Genomic DNA, 27,638 nt, shown 5'->3' on the forward strand with positions numbered 1-27,638 from the left:
ATTTTCTCACCTGCAAAATGGGCATGAAGCCATTTGCATTGTAGGATGATTAAAGACAATGTTAACAACCATAGGAAAGTATAACCTCCATGATGGAAAGAATTTGTCTGTTTCATTCATACTTGTTTTCCCACTGCTTAAAATAATGGCAGCACATGGTAGTTGTTCAACAAATATTTGCTAAGAGTAGAAATACTAGAGAAATACCCATGGTGCTGAGAAGTAGTAGCTATTATTATTATCTTATCCCAAAATGGTAAATCACCAGCTTGATTATGGTTCTGGGTGCCACTGTCTTTTACACTTTCCATGTGTATTTTGTCCAAGCCACTAGGATTGTGTGTGAACAATTCTTCAAATAATCTAGGGCAGTGGTGGCAAACCTATGGCACATGTGCCAAAGAGGGCTGTTTGTATCATTGAAAGCTCTAAAGGCTTCACCATCGCTGATCTAGGATATTTGCCTTGTGACTCTGAGACCATGGGGCAGACACCAAGAGAAGCTACCAGAGGCCAGGTCTCAGGACTTACTGGAGAAAAGCCAATTTGAAGACAGGTCCTTGTTGAGATAATGCTCCATGACCTCTCAAGGACAGAAGTCTGACACAGGCTACTTCTCAGTCATGGAGAACAGCTGAAAGAATTCTCCAGATGCTAAGTAGGGGTATAGGGACAAGTGCCTTGAGATAAGTGCTAAGAACCTTAGAGTCTAAGCCTACTAACTAGCTGTACTGCTCTGGAAGGCCTTTCTGCCACTAACCTCAATATCATCAACTCTCAGATATTGATAGCTGCCATTCCTCCAGGTGGTTGTGATATGTAAATGGAATCATGTACTACAAAGTATTTTGAGAAAGATGTAACATTGTATCAATGTTAATGAGATATTTCTTCTAATATCAGAGTGTAGGCTAAGCCTTTCTTCAGACATCTTCAGTATAAGAATTACCTTCAAATAAAGTCCTTTTGGTTCACCATTCTATTATTTGATAGATATTTGTTTCACACCTAAAATTTGTTAGACACAATTTTTTAAAATGTGAAGATAAAGAAGACAGCCACGTGGGTAACTAAAGGAAGAGTATTCTGGGTAAAGGCAACAGCCAGTGCAAAGGCCCTGGAGTAAGAATATGCATTATACTTATTTAAGAAATAATCAGGAGGCCAGCATGGGCAGAATGGAGTAAATGGCAGGAAAGTAGAAGTAGATGAAGTCAGATCAAGAGTCCTATCAGCCTTGACTCTGCGTGAGATGGAGAATGTTTGGAAAACAATATTCTTAGAGAAAGCCAAGTACAGAAAGACTTGCTTCATCACTTACTATCTATGATACTGGAAAAGTCTCCTACCCTTTCTGAGCCTCACTTATCTCATCTGCAAGATGGGTATGGCCATGCACATTCTGCAGGACTAGTTTTTCTTTCCTTTCCTCCTGGCTGTTCATATCTTGATCCCTTGAGCAACAGCAGCGGCGGCATTGGCTTCTTTCTCATCTGCCTGCACCAGAAGTTTCTTAGCATCAGCTTCTTTAGTTTCCTCTTCAATTTTCACCATCATGTTAGCTGTCTCCTCAGAGGTCTGGATGAGCTGAGGCTGGAGGCCAGTCAGTTCTACTTGCATCACTGCCACCTAGCAAGGAGAGAAGGGTGGGAGGAATACATGGCCAGCTGTGTCAGTGCCACAAAAATGGCAAATTTGGCAAGGGTTGAAATGATTTCCCCATCCATCTTTCAACATATGCAGAAAATACAGATTAATAATCTGGAAATGGCACTGGGTATGTATTTGTTGACTGTTGTTTGTCTCTTTTATCAATTTTGAGTTCGAACCATGTGTTACTGTTAAAAGCTCTGTGCTAGGCAGTAGTAATACAATGGCAAATACAATTTTTTTATAGGTATAGTTTCTTCCCTTGTCTCTTTTAATGTTGGGGAAAGATAAGCCATAAGCAAGCTAAGAAAAACTTTTAAAAGCTATAGTATTTTTTAAGATTTGAAGGAAACAGAGAAAGATCAGATATACCTGATATAGAAGGGAATTTCAAGGCTAGTTTTTCCAGCAGTGCTGTGGACTGAAAGTTTGTGCCCCCATTCATATGCTGAAGCCCAATCCCCAAGTCAGTGGTATTTGGAAGTAGGGCCTTTGGAGGTAATTAGGGCTAGATGAGGTCATGAAGGTGGGGCCTGCATGATGGGAGATGTGTTCTTATAAAAGGAAGAAAAGACATGAGATCTATCTGATTCCATCATGTAAATACACAGCAAGAAGGTGGCTTTGTGCACACCAGGAAGAAGCACCCTGCTCCGAGATAATTTCTCTGCTGGTGCCTTGATCTTGGAATTCCTAGCCTCCAGAACCATGTGAAATAAAGGCTTGTTACTGAAGCCAGCCTGAAATAACTAAGATAAAACCTGATGTCTCTAAAATATTTCCACCAAAGGTTCTTCTGATCTCTGATTAAACATCTCTAATGACAGGAGCTCAACACCTATCAGGAGTGTTGTGCCATTTTTCAGTCAACTAAACTCATCAGATTTTTCTGTGGAAGAGGCTGAATTTACACACTACAATTTTCACCCCATGGTGCTGACTCCACCCTGTAAGGCTGCTCAGACACATGGGATTGGATTTCAAGTATTTGGAGAGGATCTTCATGACCTTGTACCCACTGTCATCAGCGAGCCTGTGTGGGTGCCAGGGCATGGCCCACTGGCCTGGTTAGGAACACAAGTCCTGGAGTCAAGCAGGTTTGAGCTTCAGTTTTGGTCCAACCACTCACCAGGCTGTGCGATCATGGGCCAGTCTCTTTGTTTGTATGTAATGGAGTTCAAAATAGTACTTTTCTCACACTCAAAATGGACTGTCTGGTAGAGTTCAAGGAATGTTAACTGCCACTGTCATTCCTTTTATGGCCTAGATGGTTTTTGGTCCCACTTCTGCTCCCAAAACAACAGTTTGCTCACCCTTGTTTGGGGTGACTTTAGTTTTCAACATCCTTCTAAAAGCCAGGACACTGAGTTCAATTCACACCCTCCCTCAGAGAAGATGGCGGAAGCCACCTCTGATGTTCTCTCCAATCCCTGTGTTATAATGTTCAAGGGTTTGCTGTATATAGCCATAGGTTAACTCACTGCTAATCATTCTGTTGCCATAGTTCCTTATTGATGCTAAAAATCCATCTTATAACATGGCTCTAATTTTAGACAGTTTGTCAAGTGGCCCCGAGCACAAACTAATTAATAACTCATATGGCAGGCATTTCACTGAAGGCTGTATTTACAATTATCATCCTTGTCTAGAAGAGCCCTCAACAGGTAAAACAATATGTTGAAGGTTCTGTAGCTGCTAAGTTGTACTGTAGGAATTTGGACCCAGATCTGACACTACAAAGACAAAAACCTTCATCTCAGGTACTTTTAAGGGAACACAGAATACTCTGCTTAAAATAAATAATACTTCATTGAATGTTTTAAGAAATAAAAATCAATGAAAAAAACCCCCATGATGAGCAAGATATTAAAATCATAAACAAAGACAGGATCTTATGGGGCCAGGATTAGAATGAGGCAAGCAAAGTGAGCTTTGCAAATTCAGATTGGATCCTGTCTTTATTTGGTGCCCTCAAGTGCAGCACCTGACCAAGTGCCCTGCCACATTTGCTGCATTCTGGCCCTCTTCTTCTCTGTTCTGTTTGGGCAATACTCACCTGGGAAGCTGCAAAGTCCAGTTTCTGCAAGCCTGTCAGGTATCGGTTCCTCATCGTGTCCACTTCAAGCCTCTTGCTATTCAGGAGTGTCTTGAAGGTTAGAATCAGTTCAAGGTAGGAAGTGGGGGTAACATAGTTATGTCTTCGAAGTGTGTTATAATAATCAAGTGACAGGTTCTTCACACTTTCTTGAAAGTATTTACACATGGAGACGACCCTGCCAAAGATACCATGACTGTTAGATGGGACTCTATTTCCTACAAGAAAATCTAGTACACCTTTGGAGAAAAATATGAGGGTATGAGAAGGTACATACACTGGCTATGGCTCACTACAACCCAACAGGTCAACAGGTGTTCAGAATAATGTTTCAAAATGCATAGGATATATAGGATTACCAAGGAAGCCAATTACACTGAAACACACTTTTCAGAATATGTTGAAAACTGAATTTGCAATATAAGTAATACACATGGTTCTTTATTAATACATTAAGTTAGGAGTCCATAAACTTTTTCTGGAAAAGATCAGATAGTAAATATTTTAGTGATTTGGGGCCACACGGTGCTTGTCACAACTACTCAGATCCACAGCTGTAGTTCAAAAACAGCCATAAATAATGTGTAAGTGAATGGCCATGGATGTGTTCCAATAAAATTTTACAGACAAAAACAGGCTGTGAATTGAACTTGGCTCATGGACTATAGTTTTCCAGCCACAGTATTAAATAACAAGACTCAGCAGGAGGCCTAGAAACCAATATAATTTTGAAGGAAGTGTTACACATGGGTATTTGCAGTAACTAAGTTGTGAAAAGAGCTGTGATTACCACAAGTAACAAGGTCACAGGCCCAGACAGTTGATCTGGGGTTTATTGCCTTTCTTCTTTATGAAAGGAAATATATAATATCACTTATATATCTGTAGAAATGATAGTAATTTATCTCCATACATATTCACCAAATAAATTTTACCCATGAGTCCAGGTTAAAGATTTTCTGATCTACAGAAATAAAGTTTAAAAGTCTCAAAATGGAATGTAAGACCAATGACACCCTAATCTTGCCTACTTCACCAATTCATTTAATAAACAGTAACTGAACTTACTATGTAGCAGGCACTTGGTGAATACTAAGGATATGGGGGAGACAAATCAGCATGATCTCTGCCTTCTTGGGACACTCGGGGTGGTAGACATTCTCATCACTTTCCTTACTCCAGCCAAAACTAATGTGTAAATGAGTGGGCATTTTTGCATATCTGTGCTTTTTACATAAAAGAATAAACCTTTTTCACCCTTACAAAGACCACTTCATCTCCTTGACAGCAAGCTCATTCCTCCGAGAATGCATGTTCAAAGACTACTGATATAACTAAATTATTATATCAGGTCCTCATATTTAGGACAACAGTGCATCTCCAAGACTATTCTGAATGATATTTCATTATTTTCATAAAAGGTGCTTTATTAATGTCTAAATGCAATACAGTTTAAGAGTAAGATATTTTCTATATGTAAATTAAGAAATCTGAAACAACATTATGGAGAGAACAAGCATCTAGATTTTCAGCTTGAAATATTCAAGGTACTAAAATGCAGCTAACACTTACTCTGTTCGAATTTTGTCATCAAGCTCCACATCCTCTAGAAATTTGTTGGCCACCAACTCCAGGGCATCAGTAGGCCAGGACTGGAACCAATCAATTGTACAGCAATTGATCAATGAAGGGAACATCCGCAGGCGGTTTCTGAATGCATCCCCAATTGGACTCATGGCTGATGAAAAGTAAGCTTTGTTAATTCCCTTCTTCCAAGGCAGGGGAACAGATAAGCATTTCCAGGGATACTCGTATACTAAGGTGGGGAGCTGGTGGGGGGTTATGCTTCTTTTGATGTTCCAGGGGTATAGAGATGAGTAGGCATCTCAACTGCCTGGGCAGCTCAGGGAAATCAGGGGGTATTTTCATATAACTCTGAGATGAAATCTCAGTATATCACAATAGCCTTATGACTAACCTCCCTCACACAGTACTGTTTCTTCCAGATCCTTGGGGTGCCTTAGTCAGAGTGGCTAGAGCTCTGTGGCCCTCTTGCTATATCTATGCTAACTCAGACATAAGGAAGTCACAGTTACTCACAGAAGCTGCCATCAGCTTGTTTCTTTCCCCATCTCCAGCCAACCACAAAGCTCAAGTTCTACATCCCCAATTCCATTCAGTATTTACTTAAACTCAGTGTGGTAGGAGGAAGCATGTTACATAGGTGGAAATGTGGGGAGATCAGTGTGGACGAAGAACAGAGAGAGGGGAAGCTTGGTTTGATATAAGATGGGCTCCTAAGACCACAGGTTAGAAATTTTAGTCCTTATCTTAACAGAAAGCAATTTCAGTATTCTGTGTGCATGTATGTGTGGTATGCATATATGTGCAAACTCACACACATATGCAATGATCTTATGTGCAATATGATAAAAGAATCTTCCTGGCTCAGTGAAACTGAGTCTAGAACAGACAAAAACAGACATAAAACAGTTAGAAAGTTTTAGAGGTGAGGTCTGGGCAAGATAATAGTGGCTTAGCTAATGTGAGGGTGGTGGAAATGGAGATCAGAAGGTGGATATGAGAGACAGGGAGGATGTAAAAAATCAATGGGACTTCATCATGACAAAGAAGTATTCAACACAGCTGCTAGGCTTCTGGATAGATTGAGGGCATCATTCACAAAGACAGTACCAGGTACTGTTATAGGCATGGTCAATATGCTAAGACACATTCTCAGAGAACTGAAGACAGTAGAACAGGTTCAGGAGGAGTGGGAAACATTGCTAGAACTCCAGGCTGAACCCTGGCTGGTGCCTTGGTTGGATCAATAATGGGACCATTGAAAGGGCACTGGGATTAGGGTACCGAGAAGAACCTAAAACACATGTTTTTTGTTTTTTGTTTTTTTAAGGGGGCAAACTGCGTTTGCTGCCTCTCACCAAGCACAATGTGTAGGTTCTTTTTCACCCTCTCTATAAAGAAGTTGTACGTAGAAAGAGGAGTGACTTCGATCTTCTCTCCTGCTGTTCTGGCTGCCATTTGCATCTTCTCCACAATGTCAGCCTTCTCGTCAGCTGGGAAGATGTTGGGCACGTCTCCCGTGTTTAGAAGCATGTTGATATCCTCAACAAATGACTCATCCTTGATCTGATTATCAGTGAAGAGGAACACAGTACTCCTGGAGGTCACCCCGACCTGCAGCATGATCTTCTTCAGGTCTTCCCGCCAGTCATTGCCCGTGTAGTTCTTTGTGATCTCAATCTGGTATAGCTCATATGAATTCATGAATGTGGACAGTTTAGTGGCACTCTGCCGCCCGCTGCCCCCAATCCCCACCAGGAGCAAATGGCCTTTGTTCTGCTTCAGGACCCTGCAGATCCTGGAGATATGTTCAATGGCAAACCGGAACATGACCAAGGACATAGGAGCCTTGCTGACATTGTTGAACTCTTCCAGGTAGTACTCCATGACCACTGTCAGCTGTTTCAGGTCAGTGATCTCATCATAGATTTTATTATCACTGTCTGGCTTGAAGAAATCCCCAAAGAAGAGGCTACGAATGTTGTCATCAACTATCTTTCCAGTGGGTGACAAGTGGATAAGCACCTGTGAGAAAGGTAAATGTCAGCTGGGCATTCAGCCTGTGGTCTAACCAAGCTGGCAGTGGGAGGTGTGAAAGGAGGGAAGGGGAGATGCACTTTCTTCTTCTAAGCACATAGCTCAAGTCATGGTTTGTCATCAGGTTTGTTTATTTCCTTATTTCTTTAACATAGTACGTTAATCTGATTGTTGTAAATTCTATGATGAAAGGACATTAAAGGAAGAATGTGCATCAGATATTGTGGTGTACACCTATAATCCCAGCTACTTGGGAAGTTGAGGCAGGGGAATTGCAGATTTAAGGTCAGCCTAGACAATTTAGAAAGAACTTGTCTCTAAATAAAAAGGCCTGGGTGTGTAATTCTGTATTCAGTCCTTAATACCACTTCAAAAGAAGTTGGACCAAGTAAAGTATGACCAAATCAAGCGACTAGCTGACTCATGCAATACCATTTCCTGAGATTCAAAGAGCAGAGTGGTGAGTCTCTACTGGGAAGAGAGCCTGGAATCTGATCAAACTCTTGAGACCATTTCTGAGGTCAAATGATCAAAGTATCTGACTGACCTTCTCCACGGTCTGCTTGAAGCAATTGGAGGTGGTTTCCTTCACCATGTTGAAAAACACCTGTCTGTCTTCCATGTCAACCAGACGGTCATAAAAGACTCGATAAACCTCATGTATCCAAAGGCGGACCAATTTTTCTACATCCTAAAAATCCAGAGTTAATTATTTGAGTGGATGAAACATGATGCCCAAAATGGTAGTTCTCAAGCAGTATCTAAATTTTGGGGTTGAGGTGAGGAGTAAAGGAGATAATGCTGGTAAAACACTTTGCATGATGCCCAACGTAGACAAAGTACTTAATAAAGGCTAGCTACTACCACTGTCATTGCATATGCAAAGATATTGCTGGGATGTTAACAGTGACTGAAATGATAGTGGCTGACCTGCAGGTGGGTGTGAGGGCAGAGCAGTACCCCCTGGATCACTCGTGAGAAGTCCCTCAGGTTAAAGACGTAATGTGACTTGGAGGGAGTTGGCAAAAAGTTCTCTACTGCAGTTTTACAAATTGTCTTGGTAGCCTGTACCATCATCTTTCCATACCTTTGGAGGAAGAAAAAGGCAGATCAGTCAAGAACAGACCAGAAATGGGACCCCTAGCGAATATCTAGGAAGACGTAAGAACCTCTTACCTTAAGAATATCACATCAAACCCCTTCCCAAAGTGCCAGTCAGCAATAGAAGAGAAAATCTTGGTTAAAACGTCATCATCAAAGGCACTGATGGAAATGATATTCAGATGGCGAGTGAATCGTCCTGGAAAACACATGCACACTCAAGCTTGCACACACTCACACTTCCAGGACTTAGTGGTGTTAGGATACGGGAAAGTTGGTTTTACCTCCACCTACGTGTTCTGCAGCTATGCCATCCAGTGTGTCAGCCTCTAGCCATATGTAGCTATTTAAACTGAAGTTAATTAATACTCAGTAGCATTACAGATGGATTTCCACAGTCTCACCACTCTCCAAGTGCTTCTCAGCCCCATGTGACCAGTGGGTACTGTACTGCTCAGCACAGACAGATACAGACTATCACTATGATTACAGAAGTCCTATACAATGCTGGTCTAGTGCTTAAGATTGTCTTTGAAACACAAAGGCAACACATGATCATTATAAAATAGTCCAAAAATTCATAGTTTTATAGTTTAGTGTCATCAAGAACATTCACATTGTTTTGCAGACATCAACACATCCATTCTCTAAACTTTTTGATTTTCCTCATATGAAATTCATTTAACACCAAGTCTCCATTTCTCCATCCTTCCAGACTCTGGCAGTCACCATTCTATTATCTGTATGAATTTGACTACTCTGAGTATCTTATATGAATTGAATGATACAATATTGTTCTTTTATGACCAACTTATTTCACTTATCCTAATGTTTTTAAAATTCGTCCACGTTGCAGTACCTGCCTTCATTTCTACTTTGGTTTTTAAAAATCTCATTGTTTTAAATGTTTTCCAGAACTTCTAGATAATAGGTAAGAAAATCTACCTATCTACCTGTCTGTCTGCCTGCCTGCCTGCCTGCTATATTATCATTCATTTTGTAGGCCACTTGGAGTTAGGTATTCTATTTTTGGCAACCTGAAGAATTGTAACAAATATTAAAAGTGACTCTGCATGCACCCTTGATTGACCTCAGAACGAGCCTGTCTCCTGAAACACAAGCCTGCCACACCAAACTTTCCTCTTGATACGACATTCACTTTGTTCCTTGCACCTAGCCAGATTCCTTCCATCCTTTTGTCATCTTTCCATTTTATGCACACAGCTTCCAATATGAAGTCCCGAGCTAATTTAAAGCCCTCCAGCTATGTCCTAAACACATTTTGCTCCATGCCCTCTCAGCTCAGTGCCCCGTAGGCCAGCTGTGCTGAATAAGAGGCTGGGCTCTCTCCTTCACATACCAGTAATGTCATTCCTTTCTCCTCCAGGGGGACCCATGGCTGTCACAAGTAGCATATCCACAATGTCCAGTCTGCTTGTGTCTTTCTTGTCAAACCAGTAACCATGGTCAATCCACTGCCTCAGGAGTTCGATGGGGGGCTGTGCCCCATACACCTCTTTGGCTGGCATGTTGAGGTCATCTGTGGAAAGAAGCCACAGACACATACTGTAAGTCCATTGATCCTCTGCTCTCACAGGAGGTAATGGATAAGTATTTCCCCCACAGAAGAGTCTGTGCACAGATGTTTCATCCACACTCAATGCAAGGTTCAGTCAGTGAACAACCTAGCCAGATGGGGAGGGTTTTCCTGGGTCCCTGGCTCTTCTACCTTATTGCGATCTCTGCTCATGATGATAGATGTGTGGACTGGCATCGACAGGCAGGCATTTAATTTGTCTCATTTCCTTCAACCAAAACATACTGATGCCTACACTATGTTAGGCATTTTGTTAATTGCTAGAGATATATGACAGTGAAGGTGAACTCCCAAGCCAATAGATTCTTTGTTTTTTAATGGGGGTCTTGCTATGTTACCCAGCCTAGCCTCAGACTCCTGGATTCAGTCTTCCTTCTGCCTCCACCTTGCAAGTAGCTGCTAGTACAGGTACTCACAAATGTGATATGGGTCTCATATTGCATGTATTAAAGAGTTTTAGTGGTGATGGGGATTGAATCCAAGAGCTCACACATGCTAAGCACATGCTTTACCATTGAGCTACATCTCTAGCCCTTTTTTTATATTTTAAAATTCTGAGACAGGGTCTCACTAAGTGACCTGGGCTGGCCTGGAATTTGGGATCCTCCTGCCTTAGCCTTCTGAGTAGCTGAGATTTTAGGCTTATGTTACTGCACCCAGCTGGGCCAGGGTTTTTGTAAGTGAAACCAAAATGGCAAAATAGATTATGTGCTTTCTTGAGGTAGGGATGATGTTTTACCCAATAAACGCTGCTCATTGCTGGCACACAGGAAGCATGCCATAAATGGAAGCTCTTTTAATTTTTATTCAACAAATATTGAGTATCCAGTTTGTGCCAAGAGACTTTTATTCCATCTAATCAAAATATTGACTGTAAAGTCCCTCAGGTCAGGGAGGCTAAGCTGCACTATTGTTTGCATTAAAAGTGATTTTGGAAGGGCTGAGGATTTAGCTCAGTGGCACTGTGCCTGCCTTGTAAAAACAAGGTCCTACGTTCTGAAAAAAAAAAAAAAAAAAAAAAAAAAAAGTGATATGGAACCCAAATGTGTTTGGCTGCAAACTTTAAATTGTTTTGGGGGACACCATAAAACTAAGGAAGGAGATTAGAATGAAGGAAAGGAGGAAGAAACAAAAAGAAAAATAAGTAAAATAGGAAGCTGCTATTAAGTCTTTCAGGAGCTGATGCTAGTTGTCAAGGAGATAAATGCATATAACATTTACAATTAATACATGAGTTTTAAAGAGGAGTCATGGGGTAACTCAGAAGAGTGGTGCAGTATGAGAACTCCCCAAGTCAGAAATCAGATAGTGGAAAATATACTATGTCTGACACCAAGATCTGGGTTTGGATCATGGTTCCAGCATTTTCTAGATGTTTGACCCTGAATAGGGAATCTAACCTTTTGGAGCCTGAATTAATTGACTAACAAAATAATAATAATAATTAATAACCTCATTGGGTTCAGAGGCTCAAATGAAATAAATGAGGAAGTGCTTTGTAAAAAAAATTCAGTGTTCTTTTTTTTTTTTTTGGTAGTAGGGATCGAACTTAGGTCCTCTTGCTTGTGAGGCAGGCAGCGGAACCATTGAGCTAAATCTCAGCCTTTTTTTTTTTTTTTGCAGTATTCTTATTTTTAAAATATTTATTTAGCAACGAATAGGTTTGTGTACTGATAATATACTTATCTAGTGCAAAGTGAAAGAAGGAGGTTATCACAAAGTATATGTTGCTCCTGGAAATGTCACCACAGAATCTTCTAGAACTACTACTCATAGGAAAGAAAGAAGGAAGAAAGGAAGGAGAGAGAGAAAGATGGGGAAGCAGAGAAGGAAGGAAGGAAAGAAGGGAAGGCAGGAGGGAAGGAGATGAGAGAGGAAGAGAAGGAGAGGGAAGGAATACTAGATTATATTAACTACAAATATTTTATTTCCTAGAAAGAGGAAAAGGATTGAACAGTGGCCCTACAAGCTCTGGTCTGCCATAGAGTAGAAGAGCCCAGTTGTGTCCAGACCTAGGCCAATGCCTTACCCACAAACACCACTGATTTCCTCCCTGTGGGAGGGCCAAAAAGACCCTTCCACCTCCGATCCAGCTTGGACATGATGATATCCTGGGTCTGATTGGCTGAAGTCCTGGCAGAGAAATTGATGCAGTTGGGCACATAGGTGTTTTTGGGAAGGCGGAGAAGGAAGTTGTTGGTGATGGCTGATTTTCCAGTGCCCGTGGGACCCACAAACAGCATTGGGATCTCATGGTCCAGGTAGGTTTTCAAGAAGAAGGACTGCCGGGCTGTCTCCATTGAGGGGATGATGAGCTCTGAGACCTGTACCACAAAGACACGGGGGCATGTTGGTCCTGGACTCGGGCTGGGTCTTGGAATCAAGGGTCAGGGCTTGAATTCTAGTTGCAACCCTCATCTTTAGGACCTCCAGTGGATTTTTAACTTCCCAGGGCCCTCAGTTTCTTCCTCTGTGAAATGGGAATAATAATAGAGCAACTAATATACAGAGTTGGTTTGTGTTAAATGAGACCACATAAATGTAGGCATTACTGTCTCTGTTCTGTAGTTGAGGAAACTCGCTATGTAGACAGGCTGTTCATGAACTTGAGGCAATCCTCCTACCTCAGCCTTCTGAATGCTGGGATTACAGGCATGTGCCACCAAGCCCCGCAACTTCCTCAGCATTACTGATAATCATCAGAACAGCAACAAACACCAGTCTAAACCTGACTATGTGCCAGATGCTCATGTATACCACCTTCAACCTTTGCAATCATCCATTAAATATTTTTTATTTCATTTTATGGTCGAGTAAACTAAGATAGGGAGTATGAAGGCTGAGTAAAGAATCTAGGTCTCTGATTTTGAGCTCTATTCTTTGGAAGTTCTATGCTTTGAGGTCCATGTTTCGATCTAACTCATGTTTAAATCTTTTTTCTAAAGAAAGCTCTTTAAAATGCTCACATCTTGAGCTAGGGTTTAGCTCAGTGGTAGAATACTTGCCAGGCATGAGCAAGGCCCTAGGTTCCTTCCCTAGCACAGCAAAAAAAAAAAAAAAAAAAAAAAAAAAAAAAAAAAGTTTGAGTATTTTTAGAGACTATAGCTCCATGGCCAGTACTTCTCTTCTACCTTTGCAATAGCAGGAATGTTTTCCTCGTCTTTGGTGATATATTCTGCCCATGTGTCCCAATGTCCACTACCGTGTTTGACGAAAAAGAAGTCATAGATGCTTCCTAGACCCAAAGAAATAGAACAAGTCATCAGCATACCAAGGTTTACACTGTGCATCTGACATAGCTGACTACCTTAACTATCAGCACCCACATTGGCCTAGTTGTGGTGAAATTTTACTGGTAACTGCATAAACCAAAGCTATACTTTTTAAAGAATGAAGAGAAGTGTTGATTATATGTTATTAAATTCTTTTAAATAATTTAAACAACTGTAACTAAAAAAGGAAAGCAATAAATTACTCCAAAACCAGGCACGGTGGGGCACACCTGTAATCCCAGCCCTTGGTAGGCTGAAACAGGGGGATCCCAATGAGTTCAAGGCCAGCCTGGACTACACAGTGAGATTCTATCTCAAAAAGCAAAACAAAATCTCACATGCAGAAATAACTTTTGATGGCAACCCTTCCATTCTACCTCCTGCTAACCATACTGAAGATGGTGTAACAGACAGGTAACAAGTTCTTTTATGAGAAAGAGATTATCTGACATATAATACTTTAAAAAGGTGATTCTCTATTTAAAAAATATTTCCCAGTCTTTAAAGAGGTAGAGTCTTTTAAAATCATGTAATCCAATTTTGTTACTGTATTTTAAACTTTTTATTGTGAAAAACTTAAGTACACAGACTAAAGAGAAAAGTACAATAAATAAATGATCCCTCATTATCATCCAACTTCAATGATCAGCAACATTTGCAACTCCTGACTCATCCATTTCCCATCACCAACCATTACTGTTTTCTCCCTCCTCCCTTCTCTCCTTCCTGCTCTCTTTTCCCCTTTCTCCTTCCCTTCAGTGCTTATTTTAAAGCAAAACCTGACATCATATAATTTCATTTGCAAGTACACTTTCAGTTTTGAACCAGCGACATCAATTTCTTTATGGACGCAAAGGTTCCCCTCATCTTCCTTTCCCTGCCTCTATTCTGGCTCATTTTGCTGTTATGGATGATATAACTTTCACTTTGTCTGGGTTTTTAATGTTCATGTCTTGTTCTGCAGCCATAATTGTCCCACTTCTTAGCCTTAGGTCTATACAGTATTTAAAGAATTCAATTCTTAGGATTTAAGCCTTTTAACAAAGAAAATTTAGAATTTCTTCGTTTTGATTCATTTTTTAGTTGGTCAGTTTCATTTTTTTTTTCTCAAGAAGAGGCGTATGGTTGGTCAGTTCTCTCAGCCTCTGCACGTCTGAGAATTCTGCCTGATGCTTTTGTGTTTTAACAGATCTGGCTGAGAATATCATATTTTGCAGACATTTTTAAATTGTTTTCTTATATTTTAAGTTGCGGGCAGAGGCTGAGGGAGGCCTGTCAATATTTCTATCGACCAAAAATAAATAAATAAATAAATAAACAAACTACTTGCCTGACAGAATTTCTTTTAACCTAGAAATCTAATAATTTAATGAGGTTATATTTTCTGGTCAGTTATTCTGTGTTAGTTTTTCTTGGAACACATCATATTTTTATAATTTACAGAAACATCTTCATTTTAGGAAAATTTTCTACATTTATATCTTTTTGTATATTGTTTAAAGTATTTACTGGCTTTCCTACTCTAGGGATTAATTTTTTTTTGGTCTTTGTGTCTATCATGTTGTCTCTAATTGATTCAATGTCTATTTTTTTCTCTCACAGTATGTGTAATTATTTCAAATTTTCCTTTAAGACATTTATTAGAAGTCTAGCCTTATATACTTTCTCCCTCACTGGTTCTAATTCAATTTTCAGGTCACTAATAGCCTTATTTGGTTCTCAGTTTGTTTCTTTGGGTCTTTAATCTTTTTTATAACCCAGTTATAAACATTTTAGAGTTTCACTGAAATATAACTCATATACAATATAGTTCAACCATTTCAAGAGTACAAATCAATGGGTGACTAAAAATATATGGATATGTGAATATGGAGATAAGAGACTTGTGAATCATCACCACAATAAATATTAGAACTTCATTACACGAAAAGGAACACCAATAGTTCTTACCTGTCACTCCTCAAATCTTTCCCCTCCTGCCTTATCCTCTGCCACCCATCACTAAGCAATCACTTAATCTACTTTCAGTCTTTATAGATTTACCTGTTCTATACATGTCATATAAGTGGGATCATATCATACAGTATGTGTATTCTATCCTTGAAATTGGCTATTTTGAACCATGAACCCATTTCACTCCCCACAGGAGCTGTGACAGGCCCCACTCCTGTAGGATGCAGCTTACATGGCCACCTAGCATGGGATTCTGAATAATGGGAACTCTGGGAGTCTCCCCCACCCCACAAGGTTCTTTAGCAACATGGAGGGACCTCCGTGATTGAAGGTTCTATTTGATCTTTTCTGCAGCTGCCCAGCCACCATCAGTGTCTTTTCTCCACATTGGTGAGGAGCAGTGAGAACTCCTAGGCTTTGGACAACCCATATGTTTTTCTCTCTGCAGCAACATTAGCAGCTCAATGAGCAATGAGGTGGGTTGAGAGATGCACTATACCAGAATCCTAGGTTTCTCACTTTGTCTACCACATTCCAACATCTACAGAATTAAGCTGTAGCTGTTTTTGGTTATTGCTGGAGAATTTTTGCATTAAAAAAATTCTGATGTTGCTGGTCGTGGTGGCACATGCCTGTAATCCCAGCAGTCGGAAGGCTGAGGCAGGAGGATCGATGTGAGTTCAAGACAAGCCTGGGCTACATAGTGAGTTCCAGATCAGAGTCAACTACATGTGAGACCCTGTCTCAAAAAACCATCCCCCCCAAAAAATTCTGATGTTAATTTCATTAGGTATTAAAGACGGGAGTCAATTTGGAGCATCACTTTTAGATAATGATCTGTTACTATGCTTCCCAGAGCTAACAAATGTTCTCTAAGTTAGAAATCCCATTTCTTGGAATTTGTCATAAGGAAACAATTCACAATGAAAATAATCTGTACACATGAGTATGCAACACCATCTGTGACAGCAAGGAAATATCTTATATGTCCTACATAGGAGACCAGTGAAAATTACATCTTATAAAATGGATAGAATATTTTTGTCATTAAAATGATAGCTGCAAAAACTGAGTATCAGTATAGAAAATGCTTTAAAGAAACAATGGTACATAGAAAAGAACAAAAATGAATACATACCATTGTGAAAATTATGTAACAAAATGAAAGCAGGTGAATAAATGAGAGCATTTTTTTAAAAAAACTGAAATATCTGTGATAGGATGGTATGGACATAAGATACTTTTTGATCATTTTTATTTATTTTAATTATTTTTACAAAAGAAAAGGACACTACAAGTATGTTAATAAAACTTTCTCCTTTCCCTTACTGATACTTAGCTAGAGCTAATTTGTGGCTTGATTTAGGAACAGTTAAGGCAAACAGAAATGATTTAACTGAGTGAAGGTGGATTTCCCAGCTGTGTGACTTTGGCTGAAATTACCACTTTTTAAAGGTTGCCATTTGTACAACTGAAAAATGGGCCTGATTCTATGTTGAGCTTAGAAATCACTGTGGAGAGTAAAGTGTATGCATTGAGAATTTAGCATAGTTCTGGAAGAACTATGGTGCTTGGTACCTGTTAGTCCTAGGTCTGTTTGGTTCTCACCAGAATAATGGTTCTTATTTTCTTTGCATTGTGATTGCAATCCAGACTCTGGTTTGTATTCAGGGGTAGAAAGGGGAGAATAGCAGAAATGCAAAAAGATAAATGACTTTCATTAACTCTGAATATGCCTCATTCCAGCTCCTGGAGAATCAATGCTTCAACTGAGAAATAAGTGACTTTTCAAAAGTCACACAATGAGTGGGTGAATAAAGGGAAGTATAGCATTTTTTGGACAAATCAATCCCTGGTTGACAAATAAGGATCCCTGCCAGATGACTGAACCTAATCTTAAGAAAACCCCTAAAGTACTGTTTGTTTCCCTTATACTCCCTAGTGTAGTTTCTTCAAAATTTACTTGCGAGATTTATTTACCCCATGACTCCTAGATCATGAAAAACCCAGGAAACAATGTTCCTTGAAGTTAGGGAAGGCTTTTTTGTGCTCTCACATTTAGAACTTTAATCCTGGGCCCCTGTGAAAGGCTACAAAGGCAATTTAAGTTTTCAAAGATGGTTATAGGAAAGTACAATCAAAGCCAGATTGTACAAGAGGACATATATTACATAATTCCACATAAAAGAAATACCAAGAAAAGACAAATCTACAGAGAGTAGATGACTGGTTGCATGGGGCTGAGGATGAGAACAGGGGTTGATGGAAAACAGTCATGAAGAATTTAACGGGGTAAAAAAATGGTCTAAAACTGGATTAAGTTAATGGTTGTACAGCTAGGTAAACTTACAAAATCACCAATTTGTATATTTGAGTGGGTGAATTTTATGGTATGTAAATTACATCTTGATAAAGTCATTATATAAAAAAGGAAATATACTCAGTCCCCCAAAAAGCAAACTTTTTGAGTCAAATGGGGTCTGACTATGAGTTTCTCAATATCCCACTAAAATATTTTTGAAGGAACAGGGAAAAAAAAAAAAAAAAGAGGACTGACACCACTGTAAACAAAAACTGAAAGAGCCTGAGTAGAATCTCTTCTAAGAAGAAAGCAGACAAGCTGAATTGAGAAAATGCTATGATTTGGATAAGTATCTCCAAAGCTCATGTGCTGGAGATATGTGGTTACCAGCCAGTAGCCCTACTGGGAAATGGTGGAATATTTAGGAGGGGGTTCCTGTGGGAGAAACATAGGTCATTAGGGACATTCCTGTGAAGAGGACTGTGAACTCCAACCCCTCCTCATCCTCCTCTTGATGTGAGCCACCATGATATGAGCAACTCTCTCTACTATGTGCTCCTGCCATGATTCACTGCCTTGCCACAGCCCCTAAAGCAATGGGCCAACTAACCATGCACTGAAACCTCCAAAATTGTGAGTCAACATAAATTTTCCTCCTTTAAAATTATCTGAGGTATTTGTTTCACCAATACAAATCTGACTAACACAGGAATGAATCAAGAGACTGATGAGGAAAGGCAGAAGAGTCCATCAGTTCTTTCTTCAGTGGATGCCTGGTGATGCAGAGATGTGGCTACATACAACACAGAAAATAAGGCAGCTGTTCACCTGTCTGACAGCTACTATCCTTGGAGGACCAACTCATCATCTTCTTGTCTTCCCTCACTAGGTTATTTTTCAGGGCAGCAGAGTCACAGACCACAATGCATTAAAGGAGACAGCTGCGACACCTTAAATCGACTGAGATATGGTCCCCCACAACAAAAAGCCACAGAGCCCCTTGGTTAAGGAATTTCCATTTTGTTGAATGTCCATAGGTGAAACAAATAGAAAAAGCTGCTTCCAACAGATGGTATTAGTGAATCATATGTGGATACTAGATCTTGGGTATCTCACTGTTTCTTAACTGGCATGAGTTTAGAGCATTTGTGCTTACTTTAAAGATGTTTTATGGATATTATTTAACCCAATCATGTGCAAAGTAATGATAATTCTGAAAATTAGCAGGAAGAAAGAAGTATGTATTTATCAAGGAGACAAAAGTATAGTTTAACTTTCTATAAATGTGTCCATGTTGGTCACTTGTAATGCATCATGTTAGTCTTACCAACTGTCTTTTCCAAACTAAACTTGCTTTTAAGTAAGTAAGTAGTTCCTTCAAAAGAAAATAGACCCAGATGCCAGTTAACAATGCACGCGGTGAATTATGGTCTCTTGAATGTTACACAGGAGAGTAGGGCATGAAAGGAGGAAATGAGGAAATCACAGTAGACAGAAGACATTGTGAGAAAGTTATGTAGAACTTGAGTGGGAGCTGTGCACATTACTGACCCTCTTGTGGCAAGAGAGAAGGAAAACTGTCATTACAAAGTGGGCCAACAGTAGGGTCAGAGTAGGGCCAAAAGTGGAGGCAACTCATACACTGTCTCTGTAGACAGAGCAAAAACGGACTGATATTGAAGGAAGAGGAAGACCTAAAACAATATATGGAGCCTGTAAAAAAATATTGAGGGGCATGGCCTGGACAAGTGTTTACATATTACATATCAAAAGGCTCGCCTGGTTTTCTTTCTCCAGCACATGTATAAGTACAGTGTTTTTCTAGAACTAAAGACGCCAAGAAGAATTTTTTTTTTTTTTTTTTGTAACTGAAGCTACAAAAGTTTCTCTGGTGTTTCCTGACTCTGAAATAAATATTATTTAAAAATAAAAAATATATATTGCACTGTAAAGGAGCATACATGGAGAATAGCATGAAGAGTAGCCTTTGATATTTTAATTCAGGACTGGAAACTAGTGCAGGGAAACTGGTATCCTCAGTAAGGTGCAAAAAGCTGGGTTTGATGACACACATGTAATTCCAGCACTCTGGGAGGCTGAGACAAGAGAACTGCAACTTTGAGCTCATCCTGGGCAACAAGATCCTGGCTAAAAATAAAAAATAAAAAAAATTGGAGATACAATGTGAAGGTTGTGAGACCAATTCCGTTACCACAAAAAGAAGCAAATAAATTCAAAAATTTTTAATTTATAAAATTCATGTAACATTTTCAATGTACAATGGTTTATTCTAAGTATGTTGGCATGTATTAACTCATTCAATTCTTCCAAAACACCACAAATAGGTCCTATTATTATTGTATACATTTTGTAATAGTGGAAACTGGGGGGGGGGCGCTAAGGAATCTGCTCAAATTCACTCAACTAGTTAAGTGTTGGAGTCAGAATTTTAGCTCTGACAATTTCATTCCACAGTCTGTGTTTTTATTTTTGCACCAAGAAAGGATGGCAAGGAAACAAGAATTCCAAAAGCAGAATTAAAAATCATTCAAGGCAGTAATTGAAGTTGTGGGGGGACTGATACTAAAATACAAAGTCCTCCTTTCTAGAAAGGGGAAAAACACAAGGAAAGAGGAGTCAATAGACAAAGAAATTGGAGAGTAAAATTTCCTTTGCTGACTGAAAGAATGGATCACATTCCAGGCAGAATAAATAAAAGGAGACCCACGTCTAGACGTAGTCTGTCAAAATAAAAACAAACCCTAGAATAGAAAATTAAATAAAAAACATATGAAAAACAAACTACCATTATATATAAAATTCAGCCTCACTTACAATTAAAAAAGAAATTTAGATTTTATTTTCATATTTCAAATGTGAAAAGAGTGACAAAACAAATGAGGCAAAATGAATAGCGCTTTAAGAGGAAAAGAAAACAACAATCCAACATTAGAGTAGGAGAATTTGAGGCATCTCTAATCAGTAACTGGCAAACAGAAAACGAGGGAAAACACAGTTAAAATGAACATCACCATTAATCAACTGGATCTAAATGACAGATTACTTCTCTTGTGGATTAAATCAAGCATGTCCCGGAGTTTGCATGCACTTGGAGACAGGCATGAGGAAGTGGTATCATGGGGGTGATATATGTTGATTACTTTGTTTTTAATAGTAGACCTCCTGTTGGGAGGTGGGGTCTGGTTGGAAGAGCTGTCTGTGTCACTAAGGGGTGATCCTCCTAGGGGTGATCTCGAAGGGTGTTTCTCCCTCTCCAGCTCTTCTCTTCTTCCTCTCTGCTCTCTGTTCACCACAATGAGAGCAGCTTTCCTCCACCCAAGACCTTCTGCCATACTGTTTTCTGCCTTTGAAACTGCCAAACATGAATAGAAACCTCCAAAACATCAGCCAAAAATAAACCTCTCCTCGTTCAAATTCTGGGTGTATTATGTCTGTGATGAGAAAATGACTACGACAACTTCATCTGACCACAGCAGACCATGATCCTTTTCAAGCTCACATGGGGCATTCACTGAGAGGCCACATTCTTGGCCATAAAATGCTTCAATACATTTGAAGGAATAGATATCGTGCAATGTATTCTTTCAGGCCACAACTGAATTAAACTAAAAGTCAGTAAGAAAAGATAGCTAGAAAAATCCCAAGATACTTTGAGACTCAAAAATATACTTCAAAATATAGACAAAATCTCATAAGAAACTTTAAAATAGTATGAACTAAATAAATGGAAATCAAAATACAACTTTTTAAGAGCCATTGTTTGCAATAAAAGCAAAACACAGAGGGAAATTTTTAGCACTGATTACATTTATTACAAAGAGAAGTATCTAAAAATCAATAAGCATCTATGCTAGGAAGTTGGAAAGAGAATAAATTAAATCCAAAAAATAGAATAAAAGGAATAATACAAATATTGCAGAAACAATGAAATTGACCATAAATTAATAGAAAAAAATCAACAAAATAAAAAGCTTAAAAAAATCAAAAGGTTTAAGCAGAGCATGATGGTGCACACCTGTAATCCTAGCACTCATGAGGCTGAGGCAGGACTGCTGAGAGTTTGAGGACATCTTCAGCTACATAGTGAGTTCAAGCTCAGCCTCCACTACAAAGTGAGACCTTGTCTCAAAAAACCAAAAGAAAAAAATGTTTAATAAACTAAACTGTTTAATAAAGTGTATAAATGTCTAGCCAGTCTTGCTGGGAAAAATAAAGAAGATACAAAGTATTAATATCAGGAATGAAAAAGTGCATCACTACTAATTCCATGGACATTAAGAGGATTCTAAAGGTATATTATGAATAACTCTATACCCAGAAATGTGAAAATTTAAATTAATAGACTAATTTCTTGATAGACATTCTGTCAAAACTCACAGAAGTAGAAACATAACATGAATAAGCCTTCATTTATCAAATAAATCGAGTCTGTAGTTAATAACCTCCCCAAGGAAAAAGCATCAGGGATGGGGAAAAAATAAGAACCAAGATTGATTATGTAAAGGTACAAATTCCAATGATGAATGTTATTATATTATATGTCTTAAATCTACCAATAAAGTTAATTAAAAAAAAAAAGAAAAAGCATCAGGCCCAGATGGTTTAACTGATGAATTTCATAAAATATTTAAGAAACAAATGACACCAACTCTACAATCTCTTCCAGAAAATAGGTGCAAAGGGAACACTTTGTAACTCATTCTATGAGGTCAATGTTGTCCTAATACCAAAACCAGTCATTACAAAAAGGAAAACTCTATCTCTCAGCAATACAGATACCAAAATTTACAACAAAGCATTATCAAATGAAATCCAACAATATATAAAAAGAAGAATAGCCAGGCATGGTGGTGTACTCCTATACTCCCAGGATTCTGGGAGGCTGAGGCAGGAAGATTTCAAGTTTGAGCCCATCATCAGCAAAGTAGTGATTCAGCAAGACCCTGTCTCAAAATAAAAAGAGTTGGGGACATTCAGAGAGAAGGACCTGGGATCCATCCCCAGTCAATACTGTAAAAAAATTACACACCATAACTAAGTGGGATTTATTCTAGACATATAAAGCTGGTGTTCAATATGTGAAAATCAATGTAATCCACTTCATCCACAGGGTAAAGAAGAACAATTATATGATCATTTAAATATATTAAGATAAAGCAGTTGATAAATTCAATACCAAAAAAATCTCAGTAGAGAATAGAGAAAATTTCTTAAATTTGATAAATAATATCAACAAAAAATTTATAGATGACATCATACTTAGGGTCAAGAACTAGCTTCTTTCCTCCAAATACTGGGCACAAGTTAATGATGTCCGCTCTCATCATTCCAGTTTAAAATCATACTGAATTTCTTATTAGTGGAATAAGACAAGAAAAGGAAATAGAAAATTAGTCAGGGAGAAATAGAAGTCTATCTGCTTGTAGATGACATGGTTATCTATTAACAAGAAACTTCTGGAACCTACTAGTAATTACAGCAAGGTTTGCAGGATACAAAATTAATACTGAACACAAAAGTCAATTGATTTAAAACATGCCAGCAATGAATAAGTGGAATTTGAAATTTAAATACAATACCATTTACACTACCAAAAAGAGAGAAATAAATCCAAAACTAATTTTTAAAAAGTTCAAGATCTATATGAGGAAAACAACAAAACTGATCAAAGAAGTCAAAGAAGAAGCTGGGTGTGTGGTAATACAAGCCTATAACCTCAGAACTCTGGTAGGCTGAGGCAGGAGGATCACAACTTCAAGCCCAGACTGGACAACTTAGTGGGATTCTGTCTCAAAGTAAAAATATTTTAATAAAGGGGTAAGGATGCAGTTCATTGTGAAGGTACTGGATTTAATACTCAGTACTGCAAATAAACAAAACAACAACAACAACAAACCAGAAATCCAAGGTCTAAATGGCGAAATCCATGTTATGGACAGAAAGATTTAAAATTATTAGGATGTTCATCTGCTTGACTTGATCTATGGATTCAAGACAATCTCAATATACAGAAAATCTAAGCAAGTGAAAATTGACAAACTGATTCTCAAATTTATATGGAAAGGCAAAAGATTCAGGGTAACCAACAGCAAGCTTGGAGGACTGACATTACTCAGCTTCAAGTTTTACTATAAAATTGCAGTAATCAGCATGTATTGATAAAAAGCAAAGATATGAAGGGAACAGAGTACAGAGCACAGAAATAAATTTGATCAAATATAATCAAGTGATCTTTGACAAGGATCAAAAATAATTCAATGGGAAAAAATAGTCTTTTCAACAACTGGTCTTGGAACAAGTAGACATCCACATGCCCCCGCAAAAGTCTACACACAGACCTTACATCTCTCACAAAAATTAAATCAGAATGAGTAATTATATTAATATAAAATACAAGACTAAAAAATAGCCAGAAAAAATCTAGATAACTTTGATTTTGGTGTCAGCTTTTTAGATACAAAACTTTTAGATATATAAGCATGGTCAGTGAAAGAAAAATATTGATAAGTTGGACTTCATTAAAATTAAAAATGTCTGCTCTGCAAAAGACACTGCTGATGAAAAGATAAGCCATGATATGGATACAAGATCTACAAAATATATGCCTAATTAAAGATATGTGCCTCACATACACAAAGAACCCTTAAACCTCAATGATAAGAAAAAATCCAAGAATAAAATGGACAAAAGATCTGAACAGACATCTCACCAAAGAGCATGCAGAAAAGGCAAACAAGAACGTGAGAAGATGTTAACATTATATTCATTAGGGAATTGCAAATTAAAACAACAGAATACTACCCTGCACCTATTACGATGTCTAAAACCCAAAACACAGACAAGATCAAATATGGCCACAGATACAAAGGAACAGCAACTCTCAAGTCATTGCTGCTGGAAATGCAAAACGGTACAGCCACTTTGGAGGATAGCTTGGTAGTTTCTCTAAAAGCTAAACATAGCCAGGGATTTAGCTTGGTGGTTCTGCCGCCTGCCTTGCAAGCACAGGGATCCGAGTTTGATCCCTGGAACGAAAAAAAAAAAAAAAAGAAAAAGAAAAAAGAAACTCTAAAAGCAAAACAGACTTAATATATCATCCAGCAATTGTACTCTTAGGTATTTACCAAATGATATAATTAAAAACATGTCCACAAAACCCTTTAAATGAATATTTATAGCTGATTTATTTATAATTACAATTGGAATAAACCAAAGTGGTCTTTAATACGTGAATAGATATATACACACACACAATGGAATATCATTCAGTGATTTTTTTCTTTCAAAAGGAGCTATCAAGGGCCCAAAAAGTGTGGAGGAAACTTAACAGCATTATTAAGTAAAATAAGCCAGTTTAAAAGGTCACATACTGGGGTTTTCCAAGCAAATCACAGATTAGTGGGTGCCAGGAGCTCAGGGGAAGGTAAGGGATGATCTGGGGAGCACAGGGGTCCTGGAGAATGGTGTGAAATGATTCTACGTGATATTGTATTGGTGAGCAAATAATATTATGTATTTGTCAAAGCCCACAGAATTGTACAACACAAAGAGAGAAACTTATTGTATACTGTGGACTTCGTTATTAACTACCAGTATGGGTTCATCAGTTGTACCTATAATACCAGAGGGCACCAGGTGTGGTGATGCACACCTGTAATCCCAGCACTCAGGAAGGTGAGGCAAGAGGATCACTGTGAGTTCGAGACCAGCCTGGGCTACACAGTGAGTTCCAGGTCAGTGTCAACTATATAGTGAGACTCTGTCTCAAAAACCAAACAAACAAAAAAACAAACAAACAAAAATACCAGAGGGCAAGATGTTAGTAATAGGGAAAACTGGTTTGTGTGGGTGAGGCAAAGGGTGGATGACAACTCTGCACTTGCTGCACAGTTTTTCTATACACCCAAACTCTAAAACAAAAGTCTACCACAAAATTTTAAATGAATAAAGTTAACAAGATGCTATTTCACATTTCAAGTTGCCCAAGATTTCCAAGACAGTGTCAGTAAGGACAGAAGGAAAAGTCATCCATCAAAAGCTTTAAACTATTATCAACCTATGGATTTAGTAATTTTCTTTCTTGGAAGCAATCCTAAGAACATAACCATGGATTCAGCAAATGTTGCTTATCACAACAAACAACAGCAAAAACTAGAAGACAAAAATAATGACATCATATTTGTAAAAATAAATTGGTAGGCACATATATGCATAGGAAATGTATATAAAAGGATGGCCAACAAACTATTAATAGTGAATGCCTTCATTTTATAGTCTTTAATATATTTTTTCTTAAAATAGAAATGAAGGTCACATACATCAGAATGGCTATTATATTTCTAAAAATACAGAAAACAGCTGGGTATGGTGGCACATGCCTGTAATCCCAGCACTTGGTAGGCAGAGGCAGGAGGATCACTGAGACTTCGAGGCTAGCCTGGGCTACATAATAAGTTCAGGGCTAGCCTGAACCATAAAGTGAGGTCCTCTCTCACTTCCCCCCAAATAAAAATACAGAAAATAACAAATGTCAGTAATGTAGAGAAGTTGGAATGCTTGTACACTGTTGGTTACAACTGCTATGGAAGACAGTATGGTATTTCCTCTAAAAACTAAACAGTTTTAGTGCATGATCTACCCTCTTCTCTTCTGTGTATATATCCAAGAGAAAGCAGGGACTCAGACATTTGTGCACGCATGTTCATGGCAGTGGTATTCACAAGTCATAGGTAGAAGCAACTCCAGTATCCACAGATAGATGAATGAATAAACAAAATGTGGTATACTTATAAAATGGAATATTACTTGGCCTTAATAGAGCACACACACTGAAGACATCATGCTAAGAGAGTTACACAAAGACACTGTATGATTCCACATATTGTCTCATTTATGGTGACAGAAAGGAGAGTGGCTGTTGCCAGGGAAGAGTCACAGGGGCTATGGAGAATTATTGTTTAATGGGAATGAAGTTTCAGTTCGGTAAGATGGAAAGAATCCAGGAGTTGGATGTGCTGACGGCTGTATAACAATATGAATGCACTTAATGCCAATGAATTAAAAATGGTTTAAGATGTTAAATTTTGTTATATATATTTTATCACAATTAAAATATGCTTTTTCTTTTGACATAAAATTCTACAATAAAATGGACACATCTTAGGCCCCCACATCCACTGTGTTTTGGCAGATGCATGTATCTGTGTAACCCAAATCTCTCCTAATATACACATCACTGTCATTCCTGGAAGTCCTCTCATGGCTCCTCATATATTCTTTTTAATAATCACAAAAGAATTTATAGTATGATCTTCCTATTATAGATATACAGGGTTTTTGTTTTGTTCTTCTTTTTTTTTTTTTTTTAGATATAGTCTTGATTTGTAGTTCAGGCTGGCCTTGAAATATATAGCCCAGGTTGGCCTTAAACTCAGGGTGCTTCTCCTGCCTCAGCCTCCTGAGTGCTGAGGTTACAAGCATGTGCTACCCCACCTGGATGTTATGTAAATATAGAAAAATAAAAAGATAGATTTCTGGATAATGCGATCACTATTGATCTTAATTATTTTCTATTTCCTTTTATGTATTTTATAAATTTTATATACTAAGAGGGTAGGAAAAACAGTAAAAGCTACTTAAACATCTTTCTTTTAGTAAATAATGTCACAGAATATTTGTAGCCACTAAAGTGATAATTTTGAAGATTATATAGCAAAACTGTAAATATGTCAATATAAGACTGTAATGACAAAGTTAAAAGAAGTATCAATACCATAAAATCACCATGATAACATCATGTAAACACACAAAAGGGAACTATAAAAGAATAAGAAAATCAAAGGTGTCAATACTTATTCTACTTGAATGATGGAATTACGGGAAACTACGGGTAATTTTTGCAAAAGAAAAAAACCACCCAAAACAGAAACATTTTTCATTTTTTTTCTAAATTAAAAGCCTATGAGACTCTGACTTCAAGACCAGCCATCTCTTACATCCTTAGGCCAGCTTTGAAGAAATGAAACC

At 38.3% G+C, this 27,638-nt stretch overlaps 1 protein-coding gene across 1 annotated transcript in view; it reads right to left on the bottom strand.

Annotated features, from left to right (window-relative positions):
- LOC104855771 (dynein heavy chain 3, axonemal) overlaps window positions 1–27,638 on the bottom strand; it is a 75,676-nt gene that overhangs the window by 32,840 nt on the left and 15,198 nt on the right. The window contains 9 exon segments of the mRNA XM_033758738.1: window positions 3,707–3,923; window positions 5,318–5,483; window positions 6,688–7,354; window positions 7,914–8,057; window positions 8,297–8,453; window positions 8,543–8,666; window positions 9,828–10,007; window positions 12,094–12,388; window positions 13,196–13,299. Of these exon segments, the coding sequence (XP_033614629.1) occupies window positions 3,707–3,923; window positions 5,318–5,483; window positions 6,688–7,354; window positions 7,914–8,057; window positions 8,297–8,453; window positions 8,543–8,666; window positions 9,828–10,007; window positions 12,094–12,388; window positions 13,196–13,299 (2,054 nt within the window).

This window comes from Fukomys damarensis, unplaced genomic scaffold (assembly GCF_012274545.1).
Source record: "Fukomys damarensis isolate Sample0158 unplaced genomic scaffold, DMR_v1.0_HiC HiC_scaffold_34, whole genome shotgun sequence".
In the NCBI taxonomy this organism is placed as follows: Eukaryota; Metazoa; Chordata; class Mammalia; order Rodentia; family Bathyergidae; genus Fukomys; species Fukomys damarensis.